At 39.2% G+C, this 22,675-nt stretch overlaps 1 protein-coding gene across 1 annotated transcript in view; it reads right to left on the minus strand.

The window, feature by feature from the left end:
• The window catches only part of LOC121182863 (inactive N-acetylated-alpha-linked acidic dipeptidase-like protein 2), a 301,943-nt gene that overhangs the window by 270,769 nt on the left and 8,499 nt on the right, over positions 1-22,675 (minus strand). Inside the window, exons 2-4 of the mRNA XM_041039484.1 lie at positions 22,302-22,475; positions 19,746-19,923; positions 14,767-14,928 (exon numbers count right to left, since the gene is read on the minus strand). Of these exons, the coding sequence (XP_040895418.1) occupies positions 14,767-14,928; positions 19,746-19,923; positions 22,302-22,475 (514 nt within the window). The remainder of the gene's footprint in view (positions 1-14,766; positions 14,929-19,745; positions 19,924-22,301; positions 22,476-22,675) is intronic.

A 22,675-nucleotide genomic window follows, 5' to 3' on the forward strand; every position in this document is an offset into this window, starting at 1 on the left:
ATTAGCAGTTTCTTGGTGTAATTAAGTCATCAAATGCCAGGGTCACATATCAACAAACAAGCCTATAACAACACACATATGCATGAGCATTGTAAATATCAGTTTAATCTAGTCTAAGTCTGATATCGCACTGCCATGCTTGGTACCATGGTGATGGAAAGAATAGCACACATACTCGCATTTATATTAAAAAAAAAAAATTAGCAATGAATCCCCCTCATGCATGAGTCACACATCAACAATAGCCAGATTAGCCATGATCCATTATGATGAAGATACAGAAAAATAGAAATGCATGACAAAAAGAGCAAACTGTCCTACTGTCTTATAGAGACACCCCAAAATTTCACACAGAAATGTCACTGGAATGTCTTCAGGGGAGCTCATGTCTTACTAAGAGGAGCCCTGGCTTCACTGTAGCTGCTCCACCGTGGACGGTACCTTTGAATTAACTTCATCTGAACACTGCAGGGTTTTGCATTGAATGAGATCTGTGGGTTTTAACCTCTGTTCTTATAATTATCTCTCACTGATTAGAGGATATATGGAGAAAAGGAAAGAGTACTGAGACTGAAAAAGCTCAGGGGAGTGAGTAGAGACCTGAAGACTTCAAACAATGCAGACCTGTCCTTTGAAGGCCAGTTTTACGAGCAGTGAAATCAAATGTTCCATCATATTTGTTCCTTTAGTAGGAATATCGAAGGCGTCTCTGAAGCATCTTCTCTGCATCATGGTTCATAGACATGTCTTCATTCTGAGAAAGACATGAACTGCCACTGAGTCTACAAATGACATAGACCTTTGACTGAATCTTAACTTGATTTATAAATAAAACTAAATGAGTTGAACAGCCTTTTTTTTCCTTTAACACTTAAGATTTGACTTGTTAGATGAGGGTTATCGTTTTTATAATTATTGTTAATCTAAAACAAGATGCTTCCCTGTCTTCTAGAAAATTACAATTATTTACAACCAGTTTGTGACAGAGGAAACATGATGCTGCCCAGATTATGTTTTATTACATAAAAAAGACATTTTAATAATGTATTTGACAAGTTACAAGATGTTTACACATAACATTTTAATTTGTTTCCCTACAATATCTGCTCCTGCAATACAAAATCTGCTAGTAGGAACAAAAGCATGATTCCACTTTGGTATGTATTAGTGGAAGATTGTGCTCTCGGTTAAAGTTTGAAAAAGTCCACACAACGTGTTTATTTTATTTCCATTTAACCAGGAACACAATCTTTTTCTAACCTTAACCAACATTCTTTTGTGGCCAAGACCTTACCCCAGATGGCTCACCCATGACACGTGTGCAGCACATAAAGGCTGACCTACCTTTAGCAGAAAAACCTAAACCGTGATTATGTTTACCTACGATGGGAAAATAAAGCAGCAGTAAACGCCTCTTCCTCCTCCTCCTCCTCCTCCCTCATATACAATATCTATGTATTACATGTTTACTTATGAACTATTTGTTGTCAAAGGCAGATGAATCTATGAATATGAATATACCACAGCACTGTGAAAATAAATGCACCTTTTTTTTTTTTCTTGTGTGTGCATTTAGTGCTGTCATTAAAGCATAATCTTAAAGTGAATAAAGTTCATGTGGTTACTGTGTGAAGTCCCAGAATCTGAATGACTGGACTATGATTTCTTATTATAGCTTATCTGGAAAAAAAAAAAAAAAAAAAGCTCACAACTTCACCTTCACACACACCCACACACACACTCACACCAAAATGTGTTGCAAATGTGCAAAACAAGCTTTTGTTGTAAAAATCTGGTACTATTTCAGCCAAACTGTTACTGAGAGTTCATTTCAGGGGAATTGCAAAGCTGAGGTGAGTATAAGCACAGTAGTACAGTATATCTCAAAGACATTCTGTCTAAGCTTGTTACCTTTTAAGCCCAAAGAATCTGTCACACACTGTCAATTTAACACTAACATTTTTTTTTTTAATCTCAAGATCATTTTTTTTGCCAATCAAAATACTTATTTAAAACAACCCAGCGGTTATCAAGCAGCCTAGAATATCCTTATACTCAGATGCTGTTACATCAATTTAAAGTGTAAAGGATTTCCTCAGAACAGAGCCGAGAGCTGACTGTCTGTACCAAAGCAGGGAGCAGCTGGCTGTTACAGTACCTGGCTTTCTCTGTTTTCACCCACTAATTTACATACAAGGTGAGAATTCAAGCAAAGAACGAGCCATGTAAATAAGGCCGGTATCACACACTCACAAAGGGACAGTACAGCTCCGTGCTTATCCTCCTGACTCAAACACACACTGAGGTACGCACACGAACACACTCAGAGACAAAAAATACAATTAACTGCACTCAAACTCGTTAGAGTGTGAAACTCCAGGTACTGGTTTGTAAAAAAAAAAGCAATTAAACTCCGACAAGCTGTGAGCGTTCTGAAAGAACGTCTATGTGTTTCTAAGTTTGTGTGTGTGAGTGAAAGACAGTGAACAGCAAACAGAGAAATGAGAGAAATGTGCAAATCCCCATTGTCACACAGCCTTTTAGCTTTCTAACTATTTTGAGCCCTGGATCAGACCCAGAGCCCCTGATTTAAAAAAAAAAGGAGCTATAGTTCAAGTTCTAAGTGTTAGAATGAGAGTATTGGTTAATTTGGACATAGCAGGTCTTCCATGATACTGGCATTTTTGAATTAATGTTCCTTTTAGGGATTTTTGGTGTGACAGCTCAGTGACATGCACAAGACTGTTTGAAGGCCAGAACATCTACACTCTTGTTTTCTGTGTTTGTACTTCTGCCAATAAAGTACAAAAGAGTTTCACCCCTGTCAAGTTTTGTGAGACATTTGACAAGACATTTGGCTTGAGATGTGGTAAACAAACAGCCTGTGGCACAAGGTTTACTTTTTTCAGATGAGGCTCTTGGGTTTCCAACAAGAGATGATTTGTTTTGTCAACCTCTTTGAGCCCTCAAATACAAAAGCAACAAGTCGTCCAAATGAAACGACGAAGTATGTCATCGGTCCATGAACTCCAGAACAACATCTCTCATCTGACATCCCTATGGACAGAATGGCATCATTTGTGTTTTCCCTCCAAACCTGTTTAAAATCACTGTTTTAGGGTTAAGGGTTGGTTAAAGTTAGGCATAAAAATTAACTTGGTTCGGTTCAGGAAAATATCATGGTTAAAATTATTACTGCGTTAAGGTTAGGGGACAATCATCACCATGGTTATAGACATAAACATGGTTAAGGCTATTTTGTTCTCATCCTAATCACTACACCATCTCAGGGCTTTGCCACTTGAATGTAAACAAATGTCAGTTTGACTTATGTTGTTCTAGTCTAGAGAATAGTCTCTACAAAACTGATGCAATGATGAAATGATGATGAAACTATATCATGCTGCAGTACAGTGTTGTAGTTGTTGTACAGTCTTGAAGATCATGGGGACATGCACCTGTCACTTTTAAAAATCCTGTATCTGCCTCATACACTTTCAGCCATACATTTTGTCATCTGACTGTCCAGATGTTGATACAATTCAGAGGGGTCACTCTCAGTTATTACCATTCATACACAGCAAGTGTTATGAGCAGTCAGCGCTTTATGGACTTTTCTTTTTCCTTGCAGCAGGTTTTACCTCTCAGTCTACTGGCTGCACCCACCCTGTGATCGGTGGAGGTTGCTGGGGCTTTATTTTTCTAAAAAGCCAGTAGAATCAATCAACTGAAATCTTAAGGATTGAGATGTTAAAATATACTGCATGTGTTTAAAAAAAATAAATAAATAAATCATCCCACAAAAAATCCCTTGAAAAAGTATTTGTCAACTCTTGCTTCACTCTGGGAAGTAAATACAATTTCCTAGACAACAAAAAGACAAAGTTTTAAATTCTGACAGTAACCTGTCTTTGGTTAACAGAGGCAGAATCAGATTGATTGAAATTAAAAAGGAGATTTTTGAGATGCTGTTTCTGATGCTTAAAAGTCTCAGTGGCACCTCATTCCATTGGGGGGAGGCCCTCTGAAAACATGTCTTTGTCTTTTGTGTACAACTTCCTACCTCTCAGTCTTGCAAAATCAGAGTTAGCTTTTAAATCTTTTCTCAAGACGTACTTTTATTTCCAGACATTTTTATAGTGTTTTGATGTCTTTTTATATGTTTTGTTCTTTTATGATATCATCCTCTGCTTTTATCTTCATCGTGCTGCTTTAACAATCTTTCATGATACCTTTGGTCTTTTATCATCGTGTATCTATTTTGCATTGTAAAGCACTGAGTTTTTATTTTTTTCCTACCTTGATTGATTGCTGGTCGACCAAGTGTAATAAAATTTCTAACTTCAGTGACAATTGACAACATTTCGACCGATGCTGAAGGCGTTTCTACCAGCAGCACTGATGCTATGATCTGTGGTGATGACAGAGAGGACATGTCAGCTCTGGGCTCTCTGCGATGATGCCTCTGCCCATGGAGATAACATTTCTTAATACTGCAATGAGGTTTCGTTCTTTTTTTTTTTTTTTTTTTTTTTTTTCTAACAAGTGATGATGTTTCTACTTGCATGGGGTGATAACAATGCTACCTTTGGACACTAATGAGGGAAACCGATGCCATTAATTACCACATGCTGTGATGAAATGGTAAATCAAGACAGACTAATTGAGGGAAATTCAAAGAAAGAGACTCCCCTTTTTGAGGTGGTAACCCAGAGGAGGGGGTTCAACAGCAGAGAGCAGAAACAGTCTGAGAAATTTCTACAGAACGAATGCTCTAACTGTGTGTCACCATTGGAGTCCGAGCTAACTACAGCTGCAGGCGTCTTCAAGGACCACATTCAAACATTTTCAGATCTGTGTTGTAAACCTACAGATCTTAAATGTTGGATCCTCATGATATTTTCAGTGGATTGTTCCTTTAACATAAACAGGAAACCGGGGAAACACCTAGTCAGCTGACTGAGTTCGAGTCTGAGAAAATACATCAATGAGAAACTGCAAACGTGCTGAAAAGCAGTCTCAGCGACTGAAGTTTCACTAGCTTTCATCTTTACCCGAGGACTGTAATGATGCTTCCACCAGCGAGCGGTGATGACAACTTCGACGGCAGCAACGAAGTTTCCACCAGCAGCAATGGTGTTTCCAAGCATACCAATGAGGCTCCAGACCAGAATGAAGATGTTTCTGTCCCATCATATTCCCATCACAGCAGGCTGTGTGAGGTAACACACTCCAGCTATCAAAGGAGGAATCTCCGTATGTATTTAGATTTTCTCGACAACAGTGCGTCTGATCGACTGATCAGACTGATCTCAAGAGAGTTGCGAGCTGTATTAATGCAGGCCAAGCAATCAGCTTCTATACCGACAGGCACATGTTGAGCATTCACTTTAGTTTTCACATTCACATTAGTTCAGAATGAATTTTAATACCAAGGGTGGACAGGGTCAGAGATGTTTCATCTGTCAAGGCCCCCTGGCTTTGACTTTTTGAATATGATTAAGTCATGATGATGGGGATGAGTGTGTTCAGTGTGGAAGAAAACAAAGAGAGGAGTGAAACCAAGACGAGTATTTTTCTGGAAGTATAAAGGTTACCACGAGAATCTCACATTCACACTTAAACACACAGGAAATAAACTCAGGCCATGACAGAAACAGATAAAGTAAGTGACCACATACATAATCCCATAAAACACCCGCGCACACACATACACAGGGCAAATCCCTGGTAACCACTGTGCTGTAACCACAGATCTCCGAGTGCGTCTTCTCATAATGAAGCCCAGCCTTGACTGAGCAGTACACATGCATGCTCAGCAAAAAACTCCATCAACACTCTGCCTCAGTCTCTTATTTATTCCTGCTGTTGCTTGCTCTTTCTTCTCTGGTCATGCTGGGATACACAAGCCATATTTCACGCTATGCAGATGGCCAGACTTTCCATGAATTTTGACCAAGACTTGCTGGCCCTCAGATGAATTATTCATTATAGTCCTCTGTTTCGTCTGCGCAACAATGATGCAGAAGAGGCGGAGAGGAGAGGTTTTTTTTTTTTTTTTTTTTCCCCCAAGAAGACATTAAATTTCAATGCTTACTACCAGCTTACTAGATGCAAGTGAACATCCAACACACGTTAAAATTGTGTCAAAACACAGCCAAGATGTGACGTGACATTCATAGTTCAGCACAACTGCTGCCTGCATCATTTTAACTTTCACACAGAATTTGAGTATGGTTTTTTTTTTCCTTTACTCTTTCAGGCCTGACTCCTGATAGAAGTGGATCAACCAATCAGCTTGATTGACCGTCCTTCTCCCCTTAACTATCAATCAGCTGCACATGTTGAAAGTGCTGCTTTGTTTTTGTCAGTTTCATGTCCCAGGGAGAGAGATGACGTACAGTATTTCACCGTACCTCAGCTGTCACAATCTCAGGGTCAGGACCCTGAAAGTGGTCACTTACCCAAGGCTGCTTACTAATGTAGTTAGACTGCAAGTAGCACTAGGACTAAATATTATGTATGCACAAGATTTAGAAAGACAGATGCATCGGCATGCCAACAACCTATTGATGTGACCTGAGGAATCGGATTGCAATGCGTCTTAAGCACTTGTTGATTTTAATCTACCATATTTTATAATCCTTGTCACCCCTTCCTGTCCCTGCTGCTGCAAACACTGCCAGTTTGCACTGCATCAACACCATGTTTACGTACTATGGCCTAAGATGCTCTCAGCCTCTCTATCTCTATTTGTATTCACTTCCTGATGCCTGCTTACCCTTTCCATCTTCATTTGTTTCTCCCCTCTCCACCCACTCACCCACCCATCCATCCACGATCCCTTTATATCAGCAGGAAATCATCTTTACGAGAATAAAATATGCCTCGTCTATATTTCAGCACCAAACACTGGGACACTGAACATTGGAATAATTTAAATATAACTGCTGCAAATTGCATAATGTTTCAGTTCAGATGCTGTCTTACTTATTATGCCGTGGATTTGTATTCATCTATTCAGCATCATATTGCTACTCACAGCCTGATGATATTGGGAACACCAAACGCAGTGTTATTGCCACAGTAATATTTTGACAATGGTTCTGTTTCGAGCTTGTATACCACACCCATACAAAAAGCAGGGACTCAGATACAGCAACATGCAGGTCTGCATGTATGTTGATATCATGCTAGAATCTCAGGTGTTAAACATTTTTAAACAATGCCCAGTGTTATTCATGAGAAGTACAACTCTGGAACAGTGTCTTCTCTGGCTCTAAAGGAGCGTTGACAAAATTTTAACAGAAATCCTGAATCGCAAACTGAGCAAACAGAAATGAAAGATGTGGATGTTGTTAAGAATCTAATCTAACATAAGAAGATGTTCAGCTGCATCATGGGAAGTGTTTGGAGCAAGTGATTTTAGAGCTTGATGCATTGGAAGGAACAAAAAAAAAAAAAAGGCAGGAAGTTGTCCAACACTGAGCCAAACTAAATCTCTGGAGCATCCTTTTAGTGACCTGTTAGTATTTATTGTTTTTCTGATTAATCCCATCATTTTTAGGTCTATAAAATATTGTGCAATTTCTATAAGCACTAGGTGACCTCTGAACATTGCCTATTTCTGTCCATTCCTGCATTGTTTGCTTGACTTGTAAATGACTTACAAGATTAAATGATTATTGAAAAAAATGTTGATTATTTTTCTGTCAGTAGACACATCAATCAAATAGCTAATTATTATTTGTGGCAATCTCAGTTTCTGATGTGTCCTGTTTTGTTGGGATCTATTCAAATGTTTTACTTTCATACAGATGTATGAGCACTTGAGTATTTTCTTTTTGTCAGATTCCATTTATCAGATGTTTGTACTTTTTTTTTTTTCCTTGAAGACTAAAACTGTATATCCAAAGCCCACTGAAAGTAAATAAAATATGATTCAGGCTTGAAGAGCACTCCACAGATTTAGCCTTGCACTCCTATAACACTGTCAAACTCATAACAGACATTTTCAGCAAGAAGGGATAAAAAAAAAAAAAAAAAAATGACATTGGAGAATCAGTCAAAACTGGTGTCTGTGTTACCCACAATGCAACTTGACCACCAACGCTTCAGTTGGAGATTTGGGTGTGTCATGCTAACAACAGAGATGAGGAGTGGTCAGAGGTCTGTTAAGCTCCCCCTGGAGATTGTTTTTTTGTTTTCAGACTCTCCGTCCCCATTGGGTGCTGACTCATGTGACTCCCTCTGGTGACACAATCAGCGCAGCACCTCTTTAATCTACTGAGCTTGATCTGGAACAGTTAGATAACCTCCACAGGTGAGTGGACACCGTGACACAAACACATGTACAATGTAATTCAATGCAAACAGCCTTGCAATAAATGCCACAGTGGCTCAGTGTGTTCAACACGAGACTGCGTTTGGGAGAATTTTCATTCAACTCTGTGGCAGTGCAAGTATGAAGTATAAGTGCTGTTGCTATGGTTACATGCAGGTTCACGTATGTGTTACTATTGACTAGAGCTACTGTATCATTGAAGAATATTCATGCACAACTATAAAGAACTGGGAGAAGTTTTTTTTTTTTTTTTTACACGTGACAGTGATATCAACTGTATTGATATTGCATTGCATTCATCAACCTACCTACACACACACACACCCACACACACAGACACATGCACACATATGACATATCTACACGGTAGAGGAGGAAAAGAAAATAACATTGGAACACAAGTCCTTTATGTGAATTCATCCACCAATGTCTGATGTAGAAAAGTGCCTGTGCTATCATTGGCCAAAGAGTCACTGCAATCAGTCACTAAAGCAGCTGATTTCACTGATTAACACAACTTTAATGAGAAGAGGAAGTAATCAGCGAAATGAGCCGCAGTGATGTGAGGGTGGATGAAAACCTGCAGACTGATGGATTATACTGGGACACAGTTCACAAACAGAGCTGCGCTGTACATCTACACAAGGTGCTGTTCACAAACAACCTCCCCTAAAACTATTGCTCTGCTATTATTATTATTATTTTATGTTATATTCTTTCTCTGGGTAAAGCAGTGACATTCCACCATGACTGGTGCTCAGGACAGTCTTCTCAGACCACACTGGTCTTCAATGATGTCTATCCATCACTGGCAGGACATCGCCCAAGGACTGTCAGCCACCCAGAATTAGGTTTGAGCCCACAACCTTCACCTCCACCACCTATCCACTTGATTATCACTTCACATATCAATTTACTCATTAATTAAGCACTTAACTAATCCATCTTCTGTTTGAAAATGGGGTTTCCTATGACCAGCTCTCCACAGAAGAATACTGAGAATATGATCCACAAAGAGTGTCATGAATGAAACATACACTAACACTGTACCATTGTCTAGCTCCGTTAATAAGCTAAGGTGATGCTTTACTATTTGGCCTTCCATTAATGTCTATATTCACACAGACAAAAGAACTAAATTCTTGCCATCACCATATCAAGTTTACAAAAACAAAACAAACACAAAACAACTACCCAGGACAGGGTAGTGTTACAACTGTTAACATTTCCATATTTTCGCCTTATAGAGTTCACATGGAAATTGTGTTAGCAAATAGTTGCCTGTCTATTTATCCTGCAGACACAGGGCAACATTAGCATTCATTTGGAGTCATATTTGTTTCCACCTGATGAATCTAAACCCAGTATTAACTTTACTTCTAGATCAATTTTGAGCTCCACCCACTCCAAACATATCTGCGTTTAAGTTTATTAACAAGAGTGATTCTTTCACCTACCAGCTGCGACAGCACGGCTGGTATTGTTTTCACCTTGTGAGTGTGTGTAGGAGTGAAAGATTGTGCGTGTGTGTTTGTGTGTGTGTCATCATGCCAAAATGTGGTCCTGGAGATACTTAGCAGGAACTACCACAGAGTTGGTTTTGAGTACTCTGACAGATTTTCATACATCTGTATGCCTGTGGACAGATTTTGTCACCGCCACATCATCACAACCACACGAGATGCAGTCACAAAACTTTACAGGTGTGTAGTTGAGATCAAAATTAAGGCCGAGTTCAAAGATACAGTAGGTGTGGTCCGACCCATGAGCACTGAGTACTCCTGTAATAATGATAATAATAATGATGCTTTGACTGCTGAGTGCTCATAGGCTGGAATGTCGTGTTGACTTCTGTCGCAGCTGGTGAGATCTGATCACAATATGCTCTCTAGTTTTATTTTCATCATGATTTCATCTCAGTTGTGTTATTGTGATGTTTTTACCATTGAGTTGAGTTAGACATCACTAACTTTTGTACTAAGTTTATTAAATGGTAAATATTATTGCTTCAGTGCCATTTAAGACCATAACCTCAGCTGTAATCTTTAGTCCTGAGGACTCTGAGACAGATGAGGCTGTAAGCACAGAGCGAGAATTCGTAATCGTAGCTCCATCTCACTGATTAGTGTCTAAAGCAGCTACACCTCCACAAAAACCTTCAAGTGACTTTACCAAGACATGACTCTGGTGATCTTACCAAGCGCTCCTCCGTTCAGCTCACTTTCACTTGTTCTCTCTTCAAAATCTGTTTCCAGGTAGTTCAGCTTTCTTCCACTAAAACTCCTGAAATCCTTCTTTTTCACTAAGTTCAACAAAGAGTTCAGCTCATCTGAAAGTCTTTGAAATGTCAGAATAAATTACAGTTTTTCCACTTTAAACGGGACAAAGTCAATTAGCAGCATAATCAGCTGGAGAGTATAAACTGAAGTGGAATGAAAAAGTTTTTGACTTTGAGGCTGCAGGCCAGGGTACGTACAGTTATTTATTCAGAGTTTTCTTTGATTCTTCTAGTTGCATTTAACACTTCAAATACCCAGAGAGCTGTTCAGACAAGGAGCAAGAACCATTGACAGTTTCACACATACATATGAAACAGGCAGCTTTATGTTTTGTAGACTCTGTATCACTGAGTGATGTTAGGGAAAAATTACTCATGAAAGCTTCCACTGTAATAATCAGTCTTCGGTTTTGTAAATCCCTAGTTACCCACAATTATCTCTATTCAATTGCTGGATTCACCCAATTTGTCATCAAATAGACTCTGGCTGCATGAAGACACAAGCTCAGGGCACCAGGATAATGAAGGTGCAAACAATAGTGATTAAAAAAAAACAAAAAACAAACACTGAAGTTTTCTGAAAATTAGTGGTTGAACTTCTCTAAACACTGGTGTGCTGTTCCAAAAGGCTCTTCATACTATTTTTGTTTGTTTTATGATACGGTTCATGCATTTATATATTTCATTTCATTTTTCGTTTGGGTGAAAAATTACATATTACACATATGGATAATGTCATGTTGACAGACCTAAGTGTTTCAATATGTAAATAAACTTCCTAAGTGTTAGGACAAGCTAGCTAGCTATCTATCTTTCAACATATCCACATAGATTGATATTTCCCTCTGAAGCAGTATGTTGGGCCAGGATGTTAAACAGTGTGAAAGGAAAGGCAGTTTCATTTGGTAAGATGGGACGAAAGGCAGAGTTGTTGAATCATTTGGAATGACTTTAATTAATAGCTGGACGACAGACAGGAGACACCAATGCCATTCTACATACACACCACATCACACCAAGTAAGCAAGTAAGTAAGTAAGCCATAGCTACTTACTTCTACAATCCCTCTCACTGTAGCCAAAAGAATATGCCGTCATATAAACAAAGAGCACGCAAGGAACATGAATACAGCAAGACTCCTACATAACAAGCCAGATAGAGGTCTGTTACCCCCAAGACATCATCCAACCAGAATTAGTAGCAATTACAGCCTGGGGGTTAAAAACCAGAATCTTAAGGATTACCACCCCATCACAAAGGAAAAAACACTCAAAACTCGCACAATAAACGCATTTGTTCACATTTGAGACACGAGTGGACTACGAGCCACACACGAAACAACAGCCACAAAAGAAACATAAAAATAAAATGCAGTTCACTACAGCTGTGACGCTGAATGTATTACTGTAGTACAATTAGCAGGAGAGATGGGTATTAGACAGGCTAAGATACTAGCAGTGGGAAACCATCTTCTAGGGATTTGAACTTAATCCAGTTTCTCTCAAAGTAGCTCTGCATGCTTACACACCTCTTTGAAGTGTAAATTCAAAGAGAATTGGTTGCATGAAGTTTCTACAGTGGCGAGTTTGGAAAAACTGCTGCTATGTTTTTCTTCGACATCCCACTGAGGGGAAAAAAAAAAAAAAAAAAAAAGTTGGAAGTCCTTTGACTAAGAAACACGAAAGAAAATAATAAACACAAGCACAAGTTATCTTTCTGTGCTAAGTACAGTCTTTCTATTCCAAATAATGCACATGTTGATTATGATTGGCTGAATATGGAGCTACTACAGCAGAAATAACAATCAGTTAATGTTTCCCCTGTCTAGTCATGCAAAGCTATTCAAATATGCTCCCCCTCTGCCATTGTCTCCTTAGTCTCCCTCCATTCCTCTTAGGTCTGTCTTGATGGTGCCTTTCATGTGTCTTTCACATTGTCTGGCTTTGTCTCGCTCTCGCTTTTGCCTCTCTTCTCCCAGGACTCAACACAAAGCAACTCAGGCAGCTTTATTTGTCAATTTTCTGTGTCTGATAAAGTAAATAACAGAATCGTCAGGCTAAAGCAGCACTTAGAGGTTTGAATACAGAGGAACATGCGTTTTTGGATGAATGAAATAGTCAACCCATTGGCAGCATTAGTGGAGGCGCATCCTTTATGGCAAAAGTCCCTGCATAACATTATTTGTTTTCCAAATCTCAAACACACTGCATCAGGGGACAAGGTGAAGCCATGACTGGTGGCGGAAAAGATGATATTATTTGTTCAACCTGGAATGAAATGAAGCCGACTGGGCGGATCAAGACTGTTTCCTGGTTTATTTGTTAGCTAAATACAAAGCAGAGCACGTTTGAAGAGCAGTAAATACAACTTGTGACTAAAATATGAATTCAAGAGTTAAACCAAACTAACCCCAATCATTGTGTACACAAAACAGACCAACACTAAAATTTACACATTTTTTTCCTTGCTGGAGAACAAGTGAACCAAACTATGAAACAAAAATTTCGATTTCTATGCATATAGCCTGCCCTGTTCTCCACTCTCTTCCTTCATACTGCCAATAAAATGATGCCACTGCATTTAACTCACTCCTACAACTTAGTTGCATGTGATTTTAAATGTATAAGGGACTGAATTGTTTAATTATAATGGCATGGTGTGACTGTAACTTCAATATTTTTCTACTGCTTCTTCTTACAAAGAGAACAATGAGCTAATTTAACCCTCTACGTTGTGAAAATGTGGCTTATTTTACAATATAGGTCAACGACCGACAAGCCACAATCATTCGAGGGTGCAAGATAATGTGGGGCTGCATGTTGTTACCGTTCATGCTGGTCTAACACGCAGCGTAGGACAGAGGTCACAGATAAATAAATTATAACAAATGATATATTAATTAACTGAATGAACTGGTACATGGCGAAAATAACCATTTAATTTCATTAGTAACTCTCGCTGTCATTCATCAACATAAATAAACACTGATGACACACATCATCTTCACAGATGGTAGGGGTGTAGTGCGTAGGTCTTTCGTGGGTGGGTGGGGGTGTTTTTGGCACCCGGAAATGTAAATGTGGGAAAATAAATAATGAAAAGCACGGGAAACTCAGAGAGAAACCATGGTGACATGATTGTCTCAGTTCAGTGGCAAAGCCAGTTATCTCACAGAGACACATACACCCAGGCATCCCATGATCCTCTGGCTTGGAGAAGGCAGCGTTCAGGTTGATGGAGGTTTGTATCAGTGTTTAAAAAAAAGAAAAAAGATTTGCTACCTGGTCGAGAGCCTTTATCTCCTGTATCTCTCTACTATCTGAGTCTGTACATCGGATTTAAATAGATCAGCGATCAACAGGTCAGGTTTGTGATCATGGTGATCTTAGACTTGGGGGGGGGGAATCAAACTATGATCCTCTGTTTGCTTTCATGCCTTTCAGTTAATTTTCAGCTCATCTCCATCATAACAGCACTAGTAGCCCTACCTGCTTTGCTTCAAAGAAACAACAGTCATTACTACAATGACTAGACAAGGTTTCTTTGACAAGAAAATGTAATCTAAATATATGTTTGAACAAACACCTCATGCTTTCTGATGAGGACAGTGTTGACTATATAATCTGTATACATGGAACTGTAGCTTCTTTGATAACACTGCTACGCATGATTTTCTTCTACTGCCACAATGTCACTGACGAACACAACACAATTGTGAGACAATCTACTACTGCCAGCAGGGATGTTCCCAAATTTTTTGGAGATAAAAGCAACAAAATTACACTACACAGCAATTACCGTTACCTTATATTCAGCCTGTTTTAGTCACTTAATCTCAGCCGATTCATGCTTTTGAATTTGATCAAACAAATGCACCGTGCACTGTGTTGTCTAGATGCTCACTCTGCTTCCTCTGTTCTCTTTACTATCAGACACATTAGAACAGCAACAACAACAAAAACTGTTAAATCGGTTTGCACAGTCCATCCATGTTTCCATCCTTGTGTTTTCTTTTCAAAGACTATTTCCAACCACTCAGCACCTCTCTCTTACTATGAGGCCACCATGAGTAATTCTTTCTGTAAACTGTAATTTATTTATCCTTTTTAAAAAAAATTTTTTTAAGCTTAAGTTGGGAGCTTACCTCTGAAGAGCGTCTATCTTGTCGGCTGTGATGCCTCTCAGCAGCTCCTCCAGCAGGTCAGAGCTGTCAGAAAGAGGAACAGGTGGTTTGACGGTAGGTGTGTGAGTGAACCAGCCAATCAGGAGACCCAGGACAAAAAACCCCACTGCTGCTAGAAAGTACCTGTGAAGAATGAGGGAGAGGTCAGAAATGAAAAGATGATGTTTTGATTTATTTATTTATTTGTAACGTTTCAAATGCATATCATGGTATTCCTCAACAAATGAAGTTTGCTTAATATATGCTCTGGAAAAATGCTAATAAGATGTTTCAAAGAAAGTTCTTTGAAAGTTCAGTCTCCTACTCCCAAGGTCAAGAATGAGAGATCAGGCATATAATGGTCTTTCTTAAGTCTATGGTGTTTCTTCCTGTTGAATTGGAGAAACACTGACTAGTAGAGTCCTTCAGGTACTTCAGGTAACACCTCTGAGGTGAGGTGGTGCTTGTACTTGATGTGCAGTTTGACATTTGATAGACTGCTATTACTTTTTCATAGCAGTTGAGTCGGTGTTGGTGCTAGTGACTTAACACCTAAGGGCATCACTCAGACCTTGACTTCAAGCACCCTGCAGTGGTGCTTAGCTGGATAACATGCTCCCTTCCCATCCTTGTGAGTTCTGTGTCAATTGCATGGGTGTCTGCAAATGTGCTAGACATACTCAGGCCTCACTCCTACCCTATGCGGCGAAGTCCTTTAATGTCGGGTAACGGAAATATTTATACTGGGTAGACAATGACATGAGAAGAAGCAGCATCAAGCACTGGTGACAGGTTAGATGATATGTGGAGCCAGCAGTGAGCAGGCAAAGACAAGGACTTCCCATCACTTTCATTTTCAATTCAATTCATATCAGAGAAAAGGCAAACATTTACATGCTGAAATGTGTAATGTTAGGGGCCAGGACCTTCTTTAAAGGGCAGATTCCATCATACAGCTTATCAAACACCATCAATGTAACGTGTATTATGATTCAGGGGATATGAGAATAGTTTTGCAGCAATAAAACCAGGGAACAAGCCATTTGATGTGAGGACTTTGTGATCTCATCAATTCATTTTCTGACCCTGTGGTGATAAACTGAATTAGGAATGTCAAAATAAGGTTTTGCCTACGATTGCCTCTATGTAGGAATATAACAGTGAAGAAGAAACTCCATCAGATGGCTGGTTGGTTTGGCTACATAGTTATGATGCCATCCCAATACGCTTATCTCTGGAGGTTTATTAGGTTCAACCACCAACCTGACTTTGATATACATTTAGAAGACATGCCTCACCAATTACCACATTTTGTATACTTTGTTTTAAAGCTCTTAGGTTATGACCCAAGATAATACTTCACACCACAGTCCAGACCACAAGTATTTGGACAGATGCTCATTTTTTGTTCTTCAGGCTCTGTGCTTCAGCAAATTCAGTTTGAAATTAGACAATGAACACTACATTAAACTGGCAAGCAGCAACTGTATATAAAGATGGATGGCGGGACAGGTCCCCTAAAATGAAGCCCAAACATTTTGACTTCCTCCTTGTTTCTGGCTGCATAGGATATAGATCATAAACTTTGCTCCCTCCACAAAAAAATAAAAAAAAAATTAAACACTTCCAATAATTTTTTTTTCCTCAAAGGGTTTCTGTGATTTTAAGTAGTTCTAATCAAGAGTTCATTTTTCTCATGTTTGGTTTTAAGTTGTTATTTGAGGCTATAAAAAGAGGGTGTGACAGCATGATTGAGAGCTGTGACTGATTCGCAATTGAGTCAACACACCAGGTGGCCCATACACCTTTCTTTATATACAGTCATTGGTCTGTATATAGTCTTCGCTTTAATTTGAACAGGTTTACATCATCAATCCAGAAAGAACTGTGTGGCAGATTTGAACACACGGTGCTCAAAGTGTAGGGGTTCAAAAGCAACTGGACAGATACACATGAAGTCAAACAAATCATCATATTTAATATTCTGTGGAAAATCCTCTGCAGTCAGTGGCTGAAAGCAATGATTGACTCAGCCACTCAAGGATATTCCACCTCTTCTTTCTGAAAAGCTCTCTGGTTACTTTGGTTGTATGTTTAGGATCCTTGTCCTGCTGAATGTTAAAATGTGGCCCAATGAGTTTTGATGCATTAGGCTGAATCTGAGGACACAGAGTGTTCCTGTAAACCTCATCAATAAACACCAGCGTGCCAGTTCAGCTGGCAGCCATACATGTCCAGACTAGTGCTGCACGATTTGATGACAACATGATTGCAATTACTGTGGACAATACTGCGATTTGCAATATTATAAATGAATGGTGTCATGAGTCTACTTGCTTAAATATCAGGGACAACACAGAATAATGATAGTTTGTGTATTTCTCAACTCAAAACATACACATAACACACACAAAAAATACAAAACCTGAAGATTACAGACTGTTTGTTCCAAATAACTTATTTTCAAAATGTATCCGTGACTGTACGTTGTGGTTCTTTCAGGCGGTTTTCAGTTTTATCTTTCACGTTACTTGGTTGGGCTTTTATTTGCATGCGCTCGTCGCATTTTTCTCTGTGTTGTATCAAACGTTGATACAGATTGGTCGTATTACCTCGGGACGTAACGACGTTAGCTTTGCAGGTTTTACACAGCACGTCTTGCTGTTCAGGGTCGTGATACCTGAATCCAAAGTATCGCCACACAACAGAAGCAGCCACCAACTCTGCTTGTCCCTCGTGTTCCTCCTCAGCGTCCACGTCGGTCACTACCGTTTGCTGAAAGCCGGGTAGTCACGTGACCATACCTGCGGCTGCCCACAGCGCGTGGATGTGGCGTCAATTACTCCACGTTGGTTTACAATAAACATGACATTAAATCGCAAATCGCAGTCTTTTATGCGGTTACGTAATCGCACAGTGTGACATCGCGATTGCGATTAGATTAGATTAATTGTGCAGCACTAGTCCAGACCATAAGAAAATCACCAGCACGTCAGACAGATGAGGTGGAGGCTTTGAGTTATGAGTTGTTTCCTTTTTTTCCTCCACACTTTCCATCACTGTGATAGAGGCTGACTTTTGTTTAATCAGTCCACAGATAAATTTTAGATTAATTTAGACTAAATTTAGAAATGGATTTTGTTCCAGTTTCTTTTTCTATGGTTTTGAAAACTGTCTTTGAGGTTTACATCTTGTTGCATCTTGTGGTGACTCTGGTGATTTTGCTCACAAATTTTTCTCTTGATTGTGAACAATCAAACATGTGTCTACAATCCTGGAAAACATTCTGGACTTACTGTGCAGTCATAAAGTGTTTTTTTCATCACCATGCAAAAAAAAACAAACAAACAAAAAAAAAAAACCAAACAAAAAAAAAACCAAACACACACCCGCAACTATTGACTTTACCAAACCAGCTCTCTTTGATTGTTACAAAAGAAGCCAGGAACACAGGAAAAAGGCCCAAATACAGCCTTGCTAGCATGGAGATTCAGTGAAGATACTTTAACAACAAAAGCTGGCTTACAGGCTGACGGGTGGAGAAGAATCCAGGCAGGCAGGAGCAAAACTCAAAAAATCCAAAAGTCTGGAGCAAAACCACAGGCAAAAAGTCAAGAACAAGAACAGGAAACTCGGCAAAGGTAAGACGGAACAGGTGAAACTAATAATGGTGGGGCAAGCAATCACATGGGCAGGAAAAAAAAAAAGACAGGAAGAAAAGCTATAACAGACACAAAAGCAAGGTAATTTCAAAATAAAACAGGAAATGATGAATGAGTCCTGGAAAAGAGTCACTCAATGGGCTCTTTTTTTTTGAGCCTCATTATTATCTTCCTCATTTACATAGTTACCTCTTGAACAAATGTTCAAATAATACACACAGAAACATTTAGTACTTTTGAAACCTTACTTAATACTTAATCAACGCTGAGACCTGGCACTTTGATGTTGTGTGTCACGGGGAGACCCCATGCCCTAAAGTAAGGCACATGCACCACACACTCTTTCTCAGGTAGATTTTATCAAAATAATAATACCTGGTGGAAGCTACTGGGGAGATGTGTGTGGTATGAACATTTGGATGAAGGGGTGATGAAGAGGCATTATGATTGTGTATTGAATTTAAATTGTGTTCACCTGTCTCCTTTGTTTCACTTCTTCCTCTGTCAGACCAGGAACAGCCAAACTTGGGCTGGAGGGGTCCATTTGGTTAAACAGGGGGGTTCACAGGGGAAGAAACCAAGTGTGGTAAAGTGGGAGGGGTGTTTTGTCTTTTGTGCCAAAATAACCAGTATAAGTATCCTGTTTAGAAAGAAATATGTGTTTTTAAAGTAAGTTTAACTGAACTTCTATGTGACAATGTGTTATTTGATATTGTTATTATTGTAAGTGTGCTGGAAGACATAATTGATTTTGATTGCTTGGGAAGGTGTAGTCCAACACTATAAAAGTGAGGAGGCTGTGGTGGTCGGGAGCAAGAGAAGTACAGCTCCCAAACACATCTCCAGAACGTAGCTCCTGCTGTGGGCCTGAGTTTTAAGGGTATAGCCAGGAAGGCAGTTTAGAGTGAATTCTTTTGTTGTGTATTACTTTAATTCTTCTTGAGAAGTGAATTCTTTTTGTTATTTTTCTTTTATTTGCTTACTTTTCTCTTTCGGGTTGCCCAATGTGAATTTTTACCTTGGAGTTTCTGAGCAAGACTCTCATTTTGACAAATAAAATGGAACTGGGAACTGCTCCAGACTGCTGCATTTCATTGTTTTATACTGGGTTTCTCGGCCACCCTCACACTGTGTCATGAATTATTTTATTTCAAACTGTATGTGTCCATGTTGGTGGATTTATTGACACCTGCTTTAAACTAAAACCACAGAGGCAGATCAGTGAAACACATGCAGAACATGTTGTAAATGTGACATCCAGTAGAAAAGAATTCCTGCCTTCCTGAGTCCTTGAATTACCTCAGCAGGAAGCAGTGGAGTCGTCGTTGACCTTTATGGGCAGGAGCCCTGGTGAAGTGGGAGATGTAGTTGGGATCTTCTTGGAGCCGCTCAAACCGTCCATGTGGTGAAACTGAAACCGACGGCTGGATGGGTTCCATCAGCTCAGGGTCGGGATCAGGGCCAGGGTCTGTACACCCTGTAAGGGATAACAAAGAAAAATGGGAAAAATTTGTTTTTGTTTGTTTTGTTGTTTGTTTTTTTTTAAGTGGATGTTTTTAGGTGTAAATCCATGAAAAACAGTGATGAATCCAGTTGTTCTATTTTAACCTTAGATTAGACATAAAGATCTGGCAGCGGGTGCCTCATAACAGATGATTACCATATTAGATTCTTAATCATTTTCATTGTGAGGTTGGTCTGTTGGTTGGTCAGTCCACCACATGGGCTCAGACTAAAATATCTCAACAATTACTGAATGGTTTTGTACAAAATTTCACTTGCCCCTGAGGACAAAGCCGTCTAACTTCAGTGATCCCCCGATGTATAATCTAGCACCATCCACAGGTCAAAGTTTGAAATTGTCCAGTACTTTGTTTATGTTAAGTACCTTCAAAAACGATGACATTCCTGCTATGTTTAGCACTAATTAGTAAATGTTAGCATGCTAAAGTGCAGAACTAAGATGGTGAACATGGTAAACATTATACCTGCTAAACATCAGCATGTTAGCCGTGTCATTGTGAGTATGTTAGAATGCTGACATTAGCATTTAGCTAATGCTGTGCCTAAATAATGCTTCACAGACCAGCTAGCATCGCTGAAGACTCTTAGGTTTTCTTTTTTTTTTGAATCTGATAACCCTCTGAAGACTCTTTGGGTTATATTGAGATCACAGTAAAGTGAAAATAAACTTTCTTATGTCAAGGTCACAAAACAAATTTCAACACTATGACCATCATGTGTTATCCGGAGAAAACAAAATATAAAAATCAATGCAAGCTCAGCCTCTGTGGTCTTTTCTAGAGACATTTGGACTTGGTTATAACTTACTAACACCAAACTCAAACTGTAATGGGGAAAATGTAAATGAGAAATGGTGTAAATACTTAATGCTTCGTTTTGAAACGATCAGCCCTCTTGCTTCAGAAGCCTTTTGTGAGGCTTGAACACTGATACAGAACTCCAGGCACAATTCAAAGCTGAGGAACTCAAGTCTAGCTCTAGGGTACTTAAGAGGTTTCTCTCTTCTGCAGCTGCTGGCAGTGACAAACTTCCCACATTTAATGCAGTATTTTTTTTTTCACTGTGACGTTTGAAATTATGTGTAAGAGTTTCTAAAGAATTTCTCTGCAAAACATTTTCAGATCATCAAAAGCATGAGACAAGCTTGTTTTGGCATGATGCTACCACTAAAAAAATCTACCAGCTTCAGTCTGAGTTAAGATCACTCAATGATACTGTGTTATATGCACCATACTGTGTTATATGTTAAATCATACATCAGGAAAGATCATGCACAACAATGCATGATACATCTAGTACAGCATGTTGTGTAAACAAACCAATTCTTATTATACTGAGGTACATCACACCAGCAAAACGAAAGAAGATTTGAGTAATAACTTCTGTTGTTATGAGCTGTGGAATTCTCATTAAAGTGGGAAAATGTTTTATAAATTATTCACAAACTCATCATGTTAACTGTCATGACATCAATCAGACAGTGTTCATTTACATTTAATGAGCTTTAATTGTCCTTTTAGTAGAGCAAACTAATCACCTCTTCATAAACACATCATATTGCTTTAAGTGAGATACGCAGCAATATGAATCTTCATGTATTATGAGTTGTAAAACGGCTGTTGTATCACAATGACTTTTTTCACAAAGGATTTTGGAAAGGACAGCAATTATCAACTGCGGATTAATTGTGTTTGGCTTCTAGTTCAATTTAGCAAATTAAATTTGGGATCTGCTGGTCACTGTGGCTAGACTGTTAATTGAGGCTTTTCATTAATTTTATTATAAAATTGGTCCTAAGAAATACATATTATAAAACGGATGGTCCTTGATTATGATGAGCTGCTGTATTACTGCTCCCAACGACTAGTTTCAAAACATTAGATTCTGTTGCTGCTGCTTGTGACGCACCAGTGTACAAAAGCTCTCTGATGCTGGCCTAGAGGCATAAATATGACGTTTCCTTGACATTACCTGTGCCTAAACTACAATGAGAACCAGAGGATGCTGGAGCAATATCATTGCTTCTGGCACCACACAATTAAAATGCACCTATCCAGAGTCAAACACAAAGAGGAGTGCTAACATAATTGAATACTGTTTCAGTAATTGTACGATTAATGGCAACATCCAGATAAATGCTCACAATCATCCTAATCCTTAAGCATGCTTTCCATTGCATCTGTGATTTGCCAGGCAATCATTCTGCTAAATGTCATTCTGCTAACAACGCCCCTTAGCTATTCTACAGTCACATTCCTCTTGGGGCGTACTGCTAACTGGCATGGGAGTTATAGGAAATAGTGAGAATGTACCAATTCAAGGAAATCCTACCAGATCTCTGACAGTCTACGTGCTGCATCTGCATGCGATCCATGCTGGGTCCTGGCTCCTGTAACTCCTCCTTGTCCAGGTCCCAGTCAAGATCCAGTCCTCCAGAGCAGTGCAGAACCTCACCGACCAGTGGGCCGCCCTGGGCGTCACACACCTTCCTGTATGCCATGATGTCTCCTGGGAAACATATACATCAAATTGAATTCTTTAATTTTCTCATGCTTTTCTTAAAGGAAAGTCACTCCTCATGTCGCAGTCAGTGACTAACTCTGACCCTTGTCCTAAACTAAATCTCTTGGTCTCGTTCCAAACCCAGGAGTTAGACCAAAAATAGCACAGTTTTAAGAACTGAAATTCTGTTTTTATCACGAGGA

Source organism: Toxotes jaculatrix, chromosome 6 (assembly GCF_017976425.1).
Source record: "Toxotes jaculatrix isolate fToxJac2 chromosome 6, fToxJac2.pri, whole genome shotgun sequence".
Lineage (NCBI taxonomy): Eukaryota > Metazoa > Chordata > Actinopteri > Toxotidae > Toxotes > Toxotes jaculatrix.